The sequence below is a fragment of the Halichoerus grypus genome, chromosome 14 (assembly GCF_964656455.1).
Source record: "Halichoerus grypus chromosome 14, mHalGry1.hap1.1, whole genome shotgun sequence".
NCBI lineage: Eukaryota > Metazoa > Chordata > Mammalia > Carnivora > Phocidae > Halichoerus > Halichoerus grypus.
In genome coordinates this window covers 92274586-92289369 of record NC_135725.1, presented here as the reverse complement: position 1 = coordinate 92289369, position 14784 = coordinate 92274586, and the positions used below count along the sequence as shown (strand labels likewise).

At 48.2% G+C, this 14784-nt stretch overlaps 1 protein-coding gene across 9 annotated transcripts in view; it reads left to right on the top strand.

The window, feature by feature from the left end:
- The window catches only part of CAMSAP1 (calmodulin regulated spectrin associated protein 1), a 60304-nt gene that overhangs the window by 19678 nt on the left and 25842 nt on the right, over positions 1–14784 (top strand). For 3 of the 9 annotated variants that reach the window (XM_078062008.1, XM_078062007.1, XM_078062006.1), the window contains 3 exons: positions 1142–1404; positions 2427–2588; positions 12606–12686. In XM_078062008.1, coding sequence (XP_077918134.1) covers positions 1142–1404; positions 2427–2588; positions 12606–12686 — 506 coding nt within the window. Of the gene's footprint in view, positions 1–1141; positions 1405–2426; positions 2589–12352; positions 12523–12605; positions 12687–13702; positions 13736–14784 lie in introns of those variants that run through there. The other 6 variants (XM_078062004.1, XM_078062005.1, XM_036113122.2 and 3 more) reach the window with 5 other exon arrangements.

The following is a 14784-nucleotide window of genomic DNA, read 5'->3' as shown; positions in this document are numbered from 1 at the left end:
AGGGTGTGTTGGCGGCCCCGGGTCTCAGCACTGCGTGTCATGGGTTTCCTTCGCCAGCCTTCTTGGAGAGACTAGGCTTGTCTGAACTCTTCCACAGGTTGGGATGGTTCCAGAACTCAACCATGGGGGCGGTCTCAGGGCTGGAGAGTTAAAGGTCTGCGGGCCTCACCCGAAGAGATCAGCCTCTGTTTAGCTTAGTGTTTCCCAGTCCACTTGAGTACACAGTGTCCCCCACTCTTGGAGAGCAGCAGCTGACATCGTGCAGGGCAAGTGTGAGGGACACCACTGGGGAGGCCATTCCAGCCATTTAGAAAGTGAGTGTCCCCAGCTGTACACAGATGCGCGGTGTAGTCGTGTGGGAGGTGGTGTAGACACTGCGTCAGGCACGTTCACAGTTGGTGTCTGCCGCTTGTGACCTTGAGCACGTGGTGTACTCTCCCTGTGCCTCTGTTTCCCCGTTTGTAACACAGGGACAGAAGTCACAATTTGATGGAATTGTGGTGATGTTTAATTGACACGGCTCATGTGGCATTGATGTTGCCTGGTCCAAAGTCAGGTGAAGGCCTGGGGCCGCTGCTCCGGGTTTGCCAGGGTGCTTGTGGGCCCGGCGTTCTCGTCCAGAGAGACCCTGGTGTTTGGCCCCGCTCCCATCTCCAGCTGGATGTCGGAAGAAAGGTGCACTTGACTCCCTGTCCGAGTCAAGGCCATCAGTGCGGCCGCGATGCTGGGTGTGCTGCACGCTGTCCCGCAGGGTGACCAGCTGCGGGGCGCTCCTGGGTGCCACACGCGGCCCCGTGGTGGGACCAGGTGCCCTGCCCCCCTAGCCTGACTGCCTCTCAGTTGCCTTTTGGCTCCATTACCCCCTTTGGGCTCCCACACCTACCTCTCGCCTCCCTGCGTCAGGAAGAGTTGCTCCTTGAGGTTGTGGTGGTGAAGTTGCCAAGGGGTGTGTGTCGCCCACGCCCCGCCGGGTGGTGTAAGCAGCTTGTTTGCCTCTGCGGGTGCGGAAGGTGTGGGATTATGCAGTAGTGGGGTCTTCTTATGTTATTAGTCACCCATCGTGATCAGTGGCAGCTCTGTCCTCTGTTAGCATTTTGGATGGACGCGTCACGCTCATGTGGTAATCTCTTCCTTGGCTCAGATAACATCCCCGAGGACCTCAGGGACCCCTTTTACATTGATCAGTATGAGCAGGAGCACATCAAACCGCCCGTCATCAAGCTCCTGCTGTCCAGCGAGCTGTACTGCCGTGTTTGCAGCCTCATCCTGAAGGGGGACCAGGTGGCCGCCTTACAGGGACACCAGTCTGTCATCCAGGCCCTGTCCCGGAAAGGGATTTACGTGATGGAGAGCGACGACACCCCTGTGACGGATCCCGACCTCAGCCACGCACCCATAAAGATGGTGAGTTTCCTGTGCGTTTGTGGGCGCAGGGGCTGTCCCTCGCCTACGGGGACTGCTTCTGGTGCCATGGGCCCCTGCACGGCACCCCGGCCTGTCGTGCTGCCGGCTGTCGTTCTGCACCGCGTCTGCGCGCGTGCGGCCAGGTCGGCCCGAAGCTTGAGGCACAGATGGCCTGAGCACGAGTGCCCCGCAGGATGGCCAGGGTTTGCGTCTGAGCCGTGAGGCCCTGAGCTGTGCCTGTCTTCTAGTGCGTGTGATTTCAGAGAAAGGGGAAAGAGCCGCTTCCTGTCCACTCTCTTCCTCGTTGGGAGTGCTCTGTGGGTGCGAGCTTAAGTTGAGGCATGTTAATGAAAACATTTGGAGGCAAATTTTTTGCAGATGTTGTGCTAAACAGTTGTTGAGCCTATCCTGGTAGATTCTTTCATGCATATCGTGTTTTTTGTCCAGATAAAGAAGGAAATGTGCTTTTTTCTCCCCCTCCCCATTTTTCTCTGGAAGCCACCCCACTGCTATGACTTTTCCAGACCACTCTGGGTCAGCGATTTTTGGTGCCTCCCACATTGCTGTTTTGACTGTTCACTGGCATTTTGCATTCTGTGGCTTTTCACTTGTGGGCTTTGTGGATGATGGGTTGTGAGTCAGGAGGATGTTCCTCGGGTTCTGGGAAGAAAGGATGCAAAGGTGTGGTGTAATTTTGGTGTTCAGCGCTCTTGACTGGTACCCAGGGACCAGTTTGTGGTCTTGCAGCCTCGGGCACAACTCTTCCCTTTGTACCTTTTCTCTCAACCGCGAAGTAGAGATGCCACCCTTGGGGCTCTCCAGGTTGCCATGGAGATGAGAAAGGAGGCACGGAGCCCTCCACACCACAGGGTGCCGAGTTGGCCGGACCCTGGGGACGGGTAACTTGCAGATAATGACCTTGAAACAATGCAGTTGGGTCAGAGTTTGTGAGCAGGGTCTCTGTGTTGAACCTGGTAGGAGAGGTGGGTTTGGGCCACCCTGATTGTTGCCTCTCTTTCCAGAGTGCCCACATGGCGATGGTGGATGCCCTCATGATGGCCTACACCGTGGAGATGATCAGCATCGAGAAGGTGGTGGCCAGTGTCAAGCGCTTCTCAACATTCAGTGCCTCGAAAGAGCTTCCATACGACCTCGAGGATGCCATGGTGTTCTGGGTGAACAAGGTGAGTGCTGGGAGCCGTGGCCAGAATGGGGACAGGGGGCTGCGGGTCGTCTCCCCGAGCAGTGTGAATGGCCTGGGGTGCTCCTTGGGTGGCAGGTGCTCTCCCCCTCCAGAGGAGGGGAGGGACCCTCCTCGTGTGTCATGCTGAGAACCAGCTCCTAGTGGGGGCCGCGGAACCAGCAAATGAAAGTGCTGTGGCCAAGCAGTGTGTCTGTCGCACTGCAAACAGGTGTGCCCCTGGACAAGAAAAGGAAGGGTGTGCGCGGGGTGCGATGAGCAGCGCGTGCTCGTGGTTTCAATTCTTACACTCTGTGGAGTTTTATCTCAGCACCTCTGTGCATCAAAGGGGTGCTCGATTTTACAAGGAGTTTTGGTGATTAAGAGAAAAGTGGTGTTGTTCCTAAGTGCTGTTTTCTCCTTTTAAGTTTAGAAGCTTACAGTGTAATCTTTTATACAGTGTATAGAAAGAGTATTTTTAGTGGCATGTGATTATTTATAGGATTACCTCACCAAAACTTTTTGCTTATTAAGCATCTTTATTTGCAAAAAGGTGTGCACTGAGGGACACTTGGCTAATAAAGCAGAGGAAGCAGAAGACGGAGCAGTGCCCTGTGAAGTTGTTCTAGTGTGCCACAAATTTTAAAATGATTTCGTTATACAGTTGGCAGGTGTATTCTTTATAAAGTAAGATTTTAGTAAGAGGCAAGGTAAAAATCAGTGGCCATGGAATTAGTCGAAGAACATGGCAAAGCCAGGCCATGGTGTGTGTGTTGGCTCCCTTGAAAGGGCCTCCTTCATTGTCGTGAGAAGCAAGGCCTTATGTCAAGTGCGTGTTGTGACTTCTAGCTAAGATGCTTGCCCTGTTGTTTACTTGGTTTCCTACCCAGGTGTGGGTCAGGGGAATCAAATAGAGGGGCAGACGACTTTAAATCTCTGCTCAGTAAGGTAGAAGGCTTTTCCAGGCTTCACTAGAACCTCTGGGTCCTGGTTTGGACTTGGAAGCTGGCCATTGTCCAGAAGGTCGCCTCTTGGTGGCGGGCACTATGTCTTACTTGTCTCCTGGCTTTGTGTAATCCTGTGCATGTGGGAAGCACCCACAGGAACTTGGTTAAAAAATGATGTTCAGGACTGGTGCGAGTTTCCATAGGAAACTGAACCTTCAGTGAGTCTTTCCTTTTTTTTTTTTTTTAAGAGAGGGAGAAAGGGAGGGAGGGACAGAGGGAGAGGGAGAGAGAGACTCTCAAGCGGGCTCCACGCAGAGTGTGGAGTCCGTCATGGTGCTCAGTCTCACAATCCTGAGATCACGACCTGAGGTGAAATCAAGAGTCGGATGCTTAACCAGCTGAGCCACCCAGGCGCTCCTTGGGTGATATTTCTGTAAATCCCAACATGAGCTTCCTATGGTCAGTTGTTCAAGTGTTTATTTTATTTTATTTTATTATTTTTTTTATCGTCGACATACAGTGCGCATTAGTTCCAGGTGTGCACATAGTGGTCGACAGGTCTGTACGTCATGCCGTGGTTTCCACAGACGCGGCTGCTGCCTGTCGCCACACGGCCTCCTTAGGGGATCTTGACCATATTCCCTGTTATATGGTTCATCCCTGCTAAAGTTCAAGTTCTAACTTTTTTTTTCTCTAATAACTTTTATTGAATTTTTTTCCCCTTACAAACGAAATGACATGGTCATGATAGAAAATTTAGAAAACACGATGAGCAAACAAAACAAAATATAAATTCTCTATAACCTTACCACCTGGAAATGGAGTGTTTTGATATAAATTCTCATCATTTTTATTCATTTGGATGTAATAGATAGGCTTAAAAGCGCAATTAGGTGCTTCCAGGTGCTGGGCCCTAAGCTGAGGCTTGCCCTTTGGCAGGATGGGGAGGGGTCTCCGGGGCCAGCTCTGCTGCCCACCTGCTGTTGTCTCTAGGTGCTGGCTCCGTAGGCGGCCACGAGCATTTGCCTCCCACACACAGCTGGTGGGCGGTGGTTGCTGTGTAGCTGAGGTTCATTTAAAGGCTTTAGACTGGTTTTTGCCAAATTTCTGACCATATGATTGTACTGTTTTTCATACTGTTAGTCCATGGAGGTGTCTTACTCCATGACTTCCCATGGATTAGATATTACTAAAAAAAACTTGTCATTTTTAAAGGTGAGATATAGTGTCTTATTTTCCTTTTATTTTTCTGTTCACTGGTCAAATCAAAGTTTAAAAAATAGAGTGTATGTTTGGCTATTTCCTTTTTTTTTTTTTTTTGTAAATTGCTTATTATCTTTGATCATATTTCTTTGGGGGCAGGGTCTCCCCTGCCTGATCAAGTTTCTCGTATACTAAGGGTGTTCTCCATGTACCATATTTTTATACACGATTTTCCAGGTTATTGCTACTTCTGTTTGCCTGTGGACCTTGGCTGATATGTGGAAGGTGATCTTCATGTGGTCCAGCAGCATCACTTTATCTGCTCACATGTGTTTTCTGGTATTAACCGCTGTATTTTAAAGAAGTGCACTCTGTTTCTGGTGCTGCATCTGCCTCTGGTAGGCATTGCCTTCTGATTTACTATTCGCTCATGTGACCTTCCCCTCAGGTCCCTGCGGGCCTGCTGTGGTCACATGGCCTGCTGTGGTTGGATCTGTATTCAGACGTGACATTACTGTGACTAGGAAAGACATTTTCACAGCTCGGGACCCTTTTCTTGTGCCACACTTTGGTTTTCCTGGAGTTAATACTTGCTTCAGTTTTTTGTGACCTTTTTTTGTCCTTGCCCGATAGTTATATTTTATTCAGTGTTTTCCATGTTATGCTATTTCCTTAGCATTTCCATATGAACGTGTTTCTTACACTGATAGGTTTTCTCTCATGTGTGTTCTTTGATGTTGACTGAGCAGTGAGCTCTGGCCAAGGGCTCCCCCCACACTTACTGCTTTCACGTGGCTTCTCTCCAGCGTGGATGTGCAGGTGTCAGATAAGGGGTGTGCTCACTCAGCAGGTTTCTGGCACTGGCTGCTCGTGAGGCTTCTCTCAGATGTGAGCTCTGATGTAGGGCGAGATGCGCCCCCATGCTCTCTGCACTCAGAGGGTTTTTCCCTGAACTGTGATGAGGTCTGAGCTCCCCAAAGCCTTTCCTGCATGGACTCCAGTGGCTGTGGGTCCTCTGATGCCTGACAGCTTACAGCGGGCCCGAAAGCCTTCCCACCTTCATTTTGCAGGTGGGTTTTCTCCCCACTGAAAACTGCTGCATGTTTAATAAGGTTCAGGCTCTTCAGAGTTCACATAGGAGAGTTTTCTCTCCAGCATCAGTCTTCAGTGCCTCATAAGATCTGAGTCTTCCTTGAAGCTGTGGTTGTAGATAGTGTTCCCAAGATTCCTGCTGGGTGAGTGCACTTGAGTACAGACTTAAGCTTTTCTCACTGCCGTGCTGGCCTGTTTTCACTTGGGAAGGTATTTCTGTGGGTTCACTTCCTTTCCGTGTTTGTCTGGGTGCTGTCACCCCTTTCAGCCACTCTGGAGTCACAGGCCTGTCAGGTGACCTCTGTGAGTGTATTTTCTGTGTGGCATCACTTCTAGGGACTCTCCTGCCCAGCCTAGGTGGCTCGGTGGTTGCTACATAGGCTCTTGCCTCCCCGTCAGCTGGCACTTGCCTCCCACCCTTTGGAGAGCCCTTGGCGTCCGTGCCGGGCTAGCCCCCTGGCCTCCCTCTCAGCCGGTGCCTCTGTGCCGGGAGCGTGTCTGGACATGGCAGCATGCTCAGAAAGGCTGCAGCTTTGCCAGCATTTCCCAGCTTCTGAGCAAGCCCCTTCCCTCTCCCTGGATCATCAGGCACTCTGGGGCTGGGGAATTGCCCTCCCTAGGACTGGGACTCACCACTGAGCTGTTCTCCAGATTCCCTGCTCTCTGTGTGTGATTGAGCTGTCCTGTGTCCCCAGAGTTCTGGAGTTTTACAACCATCTTGTTGTGGCTTTTGACATTTTTCTTGATGCCTAGCCAGTTGCTTAGTCTTTGACAAATAAAACCCAGCTTCACTGCTATATGATTTGCATGCAATAAATGGGTCCAGTTCTTCGAGTTTTGACAAGTGGCTATCTGTTTAACATTCACAATCAAGGTAACATTTCCATCACTCTAAAAAAGTTCCTTTGTGTCCCTTTGCAGTTAATCCTCCAGCCTAGATTACTACTGATCTGCTTTCTTCACTGGAAGTTAGTTTTACCTCTTTTAGGTTTTGATAAAAATGGATTATGTGTATGTGCTCATTTTGTGGCTGGGTTCTTTCACAGAATAAAATGATTCTGAAATTGATCCATATTAGTGCATCTGTCAGTGGTTTTCTTTTTATACTCAGGAGAATTCCGTTGTATGAAGAGAGCATGGTTTCCCTATTCCCCTGTTGATGGACGCTATGGTTGTTTCCAGTGTCTGCCTCCTGTGAATAAAGCTGCTAGGGACTCTTGTGTATAAGTCTACACGCAGATGTGTTTTCATTTCTTTGAGTAGCATACGTAGGAGTAGAATTGCCAGGTCAGTGATAAGGACGTATTGTTGAATGTTAGAAGAAACTGCTAATGTATCTTCCATTTGAAGCTGCCACTAATGAGGGAGCCCCAGTTGCTCCGGACCGTCGCCAGCACTTGGCACGGTCGGTCTGTCAGTGGGAGCCGTTTGAGTGGATGTGAGAGCTTTCTTACCACGGTTCTCATTTGCATTTCCCTAACGACTGAAGACATTTGTATATATTCTTTGGTTAGGTGCATGTTCAAATATTTTGCCCAATTTTAGGTTTTGTATTTAATTCTGTGTCAGTTTTGGTGACTTGTGACTTTCAAGGAATTTCTCAATTTTACTTAAATGGTTGAATTAAATTATTATCCTTTACATGCGTGTCTGTCTGTAGTGATGTCTCCTCTTGTTTCTTGCTCTGTCACTTTTTTTTCTTTCCTTGGTTTGGTCTGGTTTGTCAATCTTCTTAATCTTCCAAAAACCTACTTTAGATTTTTACTGATTTCTTCTATTTTCTGTTTAACTTCTCTTTTAATTATTTTTTCTATTTATTTTGAACTTAATTTGCTCTCCTTTCTAGTTTAAAGTAGAAAGTGAGTTCTTCATTTCAAGCTGCTGGCCCTCTGAGCAGGAGCCCCCCCCCCCCGTTTGTGCTGGAGTGCTCGCCCTTCTCGCTACGGGGTCCTACTTTCTCCGTGGGTTACCTAGAAGTTTGTGGTTTAGTTTCCACACAGTTGGGGGAGGTGATTCTAGATCTCTTTGAGTGCTCTGGTTTCTAATTCTGTTGTCCTCAGATAGTAGAGTCCGTGATTTCAGTCCTGAATCTATTGAGATTTGTTCCACGGTCCACTGCGTGGCTTTGTAGAGTGTTCCGTGTGCACTTGAACACGGTGCGTGCTGTGCCGGGCTGGGCGGGTGCTCTGCGTGTGGGTGCCCCGTCCCGCGGCCACTCTGATGGGACTTGAGGTCGCCAGCGTCCGTCGTCGGTTTTACGCTGCTGTGTTGGTGTTTGCAGTCTGCTGTTAGATTTACAGTTTCTAGGATTTCTGTATCTTCTGGATGGATTAACCCTTTCATCATCAGGAAGTGTCTGTCCTTTCTCTTGTCCCCGGGGTCTCCTTCATTTCCTGTAGCACAGCTGCCCCAGCTTTCTAACCACAATGCACCTGTGCTGTCTCCTTTCCTTTCCTCTTATTTTTACTTTTTTACTTTCTTGTCATTCTTTTTTTTTTTTTTAAGATTTTAGTTTTCAGTAACCTCTACACCCAATATGGGGCTCGAACACACAACCCCCCAAGATCAAGAGTCGCGGGTTCCACCACTGAGCCAACCAGGTGCCCCCTCTTGTCTTTCTCTTTAAAATGAGAATCTGCCTTATCGTTTAGACCAATTACATTTAATGTGATTATTGAGATATCTGGGCTTGATATCTGCTTTCTGTTTATCTCATTTTTTCCTTTTCTTTTTCTCTTATGGCTTATTTTGGACTGAATATTTCTCACTACTCCATTTATCCAGTAGTTTTTGGGGGCTGGTGTAGGGTTTACAACATGCATCTTTAGTTCTTTACAGTTTGCCTTCAGATAAAGTGATACCATTTTCACAAATGATGTCAGAAATGGCTTTTCCCTTCCTGGCCCCCATGATGCTGCTGTCGTTCACTTTACTGTAATCTCAGACATAGTGCTTTTGCTTTCAACAGTTAGATAGCTTCTGTTTTTTCATCATTATTATTTTCTTAAAGATTTATATATTAGAGCGTGGGTGTGAGCAGGGGTGGAGAATGTCAGAGGGAGAGAGGGAGGGAGAGAATCCCAGGCAGGCTCCCTGTCAGGACCCTGAGATCACGACCCGAGCCAGAATCAAGGGTCGGACACTCAATTGACTGAGCCACCCAGGCGCCCCCAGATATCTTTTAAAGTAATTGAAAATAGGGAATATTTATCCACAGAGTTTCCATTCTTGTTGCTCATCATTCCTTTGTATAGATAAAGAACTCTCAAACTTTTGGTCTCAGGTCCCCATTACACTCTTAAAATTACTGTGTATTCTAAAAAATTAAAAAAAATTAATCTATCAGTATTTACCATTTAGATATTAAAAACAAAATTTAAAAATTTTATTGATTTGTTTAAAAATAACAGTAAGCTAATTTCATGTTAATAGCTAATATAAATATGTTTTTATGAAGAATATTTTCTGGAAGAAAAAGTGGTATTTTACAGTTTTGTACATTTCTTTACTGTCTGGCTTCCTGGAGGACAAGCTGGATTCTCTTCCCTGCCTTGGCATGTAATTTGCTAGAGTGTGTTTGTGTTGAAGCGTGTGAAGAAAGTCTGACTTTGTGTGGAAGCGGGAGCGTGTGGCTGGGTGTTTGTGAGATGACGGTGTTGCAGCCTGCCATCCTCTCCTCCACTGTCGATGTGGCCTCTCCTCTACCATGAGCCGTGAGACTCCGCGCTGCCAGTCTTCGGGCCATTTTCTGGGGTACTTACACCGATGTGGGTGACACCTGGGTGTATCCGTGGGGCAAAGGGAGCTTCGGATCCTCCTGCTCCGCCATCTTCCCTGCAAGTCCATATGCACATCTCTTTTGATTCTGCACCAAAACTTGACGAGTAGTCGTTTCTCAAAGGTTAAACAAAATATGGGATTTGAAACTATTACCAATTTTTAAAAAAAACTTGAGGGGGCGCCTGGGTGGCTCAGTCGTTAAGCGACTGCCTTCGGCTCAGGTCATGGTCCCAGGGTCCTGGGATCGAGCCCCACATCGGGCTCCCGGCTCAGTGGGAAGCCTGTTCTCCCTCTCCCACTCCCCCTGCTTGTGTTCCCTCTCTCGCTGTGTCTCTCTCTGTCAAATAAATAAATAAAATCTTAAAAAAAAAAAAAAAACTTGAGATAAAATTCACTATTTTAAAGTCTACAGTCTCATGGTTTTTAATATATTCACAGGCTTGTACAGCTGTCCTCACCAATTCCAAACAGTTTGATCACGTCCAGAAAGAAAGTCCCCATCAGCACTCCCTGCCCGTCCCCACCCCCAGCCCCTGACCGCCGCGGACCTGCTTCCTGTCTCCGTGGGTTTGCCGACCGTGGGCATTTCGTACCCGCGGGAGCGTATACTCCACAGCCTTCTGGGTCTGGCTGCTTTCACTCGGCGCCCCGTGGTCTCCTGTCACCCGTGTCGTAGCTCGCACCCGGGCTCCGTCCCTCGTACGGCTGCATGGGCCTCCGCTGTGTCGGTGAGCCGCGCTGCCGCGGTGCGCTTCTCAGCTCAGGGAATTCGGGTTGTGTCCACCGTTTGGCTGTCACGGTGCTGCTGTGGTCGTGTGTGTACGAGATTTTGTGTGGATGTGTGTCCGTGTTTCTTGGGTATTTAGGGACCGAATTGCTGGGTCACGCGGAAGCTCTGTGTTTACCTTCTTGAAGAGCGGCGACACCAGCTTACATTTCTTCGGCAGTGTCTGCGGCTTCCAGTGTCCCACGTCCTCGCTGGCACTTGGCTTCCGGTTTTTCGAGTCGAGCCATTTTCGAGGGTGTGAAGTGGTGTCTCGTGGCTTAAGTCCGAATCTCCCCAGTGGTGGGAGCCCCTTTTCATTCCCACGTGCATGTCGGACATTCGTAGGTCTTCTCTGGAGAGACGTCTCTTCAGATCCTTTGCCCATTTTGAAATCAGATTCTTTGTCTTTTTATTGTTATAAGAGTTCTTTTATGTTCCAGATACTAGATCAGGGACTTTTGTCTCTGGTTATGTTAAAGTCCACTTACGGTTCTTGTGTCCTTCCTGGCCCTGCTACTCACCACGACTGTAACCTCATACACTGGCCATTTGGCACACGGTGTCATGGAGAGCTGTATAGACCTTCCCAGTGTGGTCACATTTCATGAACAGTATCAAAAATTACATTCATTGGGGGTGCCTGGGTGGCTCGGTCAATTAAGCATCTGCCTTCAGTTCAGCTTGGGCTGTGATCCCAGGGTCCTGGGATCGAGCCCCGCGTCGGGCTCCCTGCTCAGCGGGGAACCTGCTTCTCCCTCTCCCTCTGTTCCTCCCCCTGCTCCTGCTCTCTCTCTCATAAATAAATGGAATCTTAAAAAAAATTACATTCATTAATGCCACCATCAATCTAATCGGAAAATCCTTCCAATACTAGAAAGCTATCTAGTGAATGACAAACACATTTTCCAAAGTATTTTTTATTATGAAAAATTGTAAACATGAAGAAATATACGGAGAACACCCATGTACCTAACACTTAGATTTTACATTTAACATTTTATGATACTTGCTCTGTTACTTATCCATCCATCCATCTATTCTGATTCACTTATTTTAAAATTTATCTGTATTGATTTTTCTTTTGCCTTTTTCTTTTCAAAACAAAGTTTCTGCCTTCTTGATTTGATTTGCATGAGTTCATTTATCTGTATTCTTGTTTTCTTTTTTTTTAAGATTTATTTATTTGAGAGAGCGAGTGAGCAAGAGAGAGAGAGAGAACATGAGCCGGGTGAGGAGCAGAGGGAGAAGCAGATTCCCCGCTGAGCAGGGAGCCCGACGCGGGGCTCGATCGCAGGACTCCAGGCTCATGACTTGAGTGAAGGCAGATGCTTCACTGACTGAGGCACCCAGGCGCCCTATTTGTATTCTTGTTTAGTAAAACATTCAGTTCTGTGTTTTTTCATCTGATTATAGCTTTGACCATATCCCTTGAAGCATTGATGAGTATTTTTCCCCATGATTTTATTTATTTTTTAAAGATTTATTTATTTATTTTGAGAGAGAGAGTGTGCGTGCAGGCTGGGGGTGGGGTGGAGGACTGAGGGAGGGGAGAGAGAGAATCCTCAAGCAGACTCCTTGCTGAGCCCGGAGCGTGACTCAGGGTTCGATCCCAGGACCCCGAGATCATGACGGGAGCCGAAACCAAGAGTTGGAAGCTCAACCGACCGAGCCACCCAGGCACCCCTCTATGATATTACTTTATGATTGCCATTTTGATTTTATCTTTGGGTTAATCATTTGGGAGAGAATACTTTAATTTCTAATAAGTTGTATTAGTTGTTTAAGGGCTATACAGTTAAATCTTATGATTAAAGTTGATTTGGTGTCATGTGTCAATGAGTAGGGAACATGTGAGCCACCTGCTAGGCTCTGCAGCAGGCCGTCCCAGCCACACGGTCTCAGCAGTGGCGTTTGCTGATGGTGACAGCTTGTACTATTTGTGCGCCCCAGGCGTCCAGCGATGCGACCCATTGACCCTGTCGTGAGGTGGCGAGCGTCACACTGGATTGGAGAGGCACGGAGTATTTCCTGGAGGGGCAGGCCAGCTTTGGTCTCCATGTCGAGCCGCGATCATATGGAATCCATATATTCCTGCATACGTGTAATTGGCCTAAATGATCCCTGCATCTAAGGGAATGCAAACAAGCGAGGTGGGGTCCTTGGGAGGAGCAAAGATGCGGATTTGAAGATACGGAAGCAATTGCCCTTTTAATGCATTTTTTTTCTACTTCAGGTAAATCTTAAAATGAGAGAGATAACAGAGAAAGAAGTTAAGTTAAAACAGCAGTTATTGGAAAGTCCAGCTCATCAAAAGGTAAAGGGTAAATTTAATTATTCTGGAATGCATCTAGTTAATGTTGCTCCCGGTTTTAAAGAATAGTGTCAGTGTTTACTACTTGCTTATTCTTTATTTGCCCACCCCTCTTCCTGTCGCCCCTCCCCCCCCGGAGCGAGGCTCCGAGGTCCCCTGGCAGACTGGCTCCGTGAGGGCCTCGGGGGCGGGCATGGCAGTGCGCTCCTCGTTTCTCCCTGGCCGGGGTGGTCTTGTGTTTCACGTGGGAGGGTGAGGGAGATGTTGGGAGGTGTTGGAAGCTCAAGAATGGGGGCGTACAGCGTCACCTGGGAGTTAGCTTCTGATTTCACTGGTTGAGGAGAAAATTGCCTACTGTCAAAGGTGCCTTGAGAATCCCTTCTTTTGCTCGTGAGGTCCAGCGTAGCTGGTGGCGTATGTCTAAAACCCTGTCTGGAATTCAGACAGATAATGTTATGTGTCTCACGAAATGACACAGATGGTGCATTATCCATTCTGCTCATTTCTGTCCTTTCCTTCCCCTGTGATGGTATTTTTTTGCTAAGCAGCAGATGTGTGACTGAATCCACATCCCTTAAATGCATGTGCGATGTGGCCCAGTCACGTCTGTGGTCTCGGTGTCCCCTTGCCTCCTTCGTTCGCTCCTGGACTCTGGGGATGCCATGGGCACCACACCCTGGGCCACACTTTTGTGAGCCTCCTTGTTCTTCGGATGGGCACAGACGACGCACTGAGCGCCTCTCCGAGCTGCATTGGCATCTGTCCTTCACGGTGCCCGGCCCGTGCCGTTTCCGGGGTGTTCTTTCCTCCCGCAGAGGCTAGTGCTGTGGGGGGGCCTGTGACCTTCCACGTCAGTCGTGTGATGATAGAGGGCGTCCAGGTCACGGGCACCGGCAGCTCTTACTTCTCAGAGGACGTCCGGCTCTCCCGTGGATGTTGTGTGACGGTGTGTCTGGCGCGGTCCGGCCGTGGCCTGTCTGCTGACACTCTCTCCTGCTTCCTCCCCGCTTCCCGAGCAGTCCCCCTCCAAGTGGTACTGGAAGTTAGTGCCCGTAAGTGAACTCTGTGCATCCAGACAGCCATCCTGTTGCAATCACTTGCTTCCATTAAATAGCTGCTCACACTCGAACCTGTTTCTTTTGTTTAAATGTCCTCCTTGGTATTGTTACTGCTTTTCTATAGTACGAACCATAACCTGATTCCGGGCTCAATGGGCTTTTTGTAGACCACACAGTTTGGTTTTGCCCAGTTTCTTAGGTAATTTTACAGATAGAGTTTAGTGTTTCTTTTTATGGACACCTATTTACTTGCTTATGTGATGAACATAAACGTAAATGAGAGGATCCATCTCTAGTCTAATGGATACCAGAAGGAATAGTCTAATTTCCAAGTTACTCTTGACATTTTGTCCTTCTGATATTACCTTCCCTAATGGTGATATTTAACGTGACATCTCCTAGTAGGTGTCACACAGGTCATGTGATGGACGCAGGCAGCGTGCCTTGTGGAAGGCCTCTCGTGTGGCAGAGGGGGACTAGCCTCTCCAGAGATGTCTCCTGGGATGTGCAGAGCACCCCGCCCGGGGTGGGGAAAGGGCCAGCCAGGCGAGGGTCTGAATTGGGTCAGCAGGGGTACAGGATTTCTAGAATCCAACTTAACATTAAGTGTGAATTTTCCCATAAAAAGAAAGTTCAAAAGCAGTGATTTGGATCTATAATTTCAGCTGTGCTCCCCTTGGTGATGTGTTCTAGAAGCAGAACCTGTTTGTTACCCCATTCCTGTGGACAAATACTTGGCTCTCCCAGTGGTGCATTTCAGAATGGAGTTGTGGAACACAGGGCTTTCTGTAGACTCTAACTGCCCATTCCTTTGGTTTAATTACTGGGACCAGATAGTCCTTAGAATTTTATCAGGGAAATACCAAGGCTGTAAGCTGGTCGGTGGGATCCATGTGCTGAATTCTGCTTTGTGGCCGACTTTGGGGATAATTTTGCTTCTCTTTGAGATGTATTTGTAACAAAGAAGAGGACAGCCTTGTTATGAGTACGTATCTCTTCACTTCTTGAATCCCGAAGGCCAAATTGCTAAGTAGGAAGTTTTG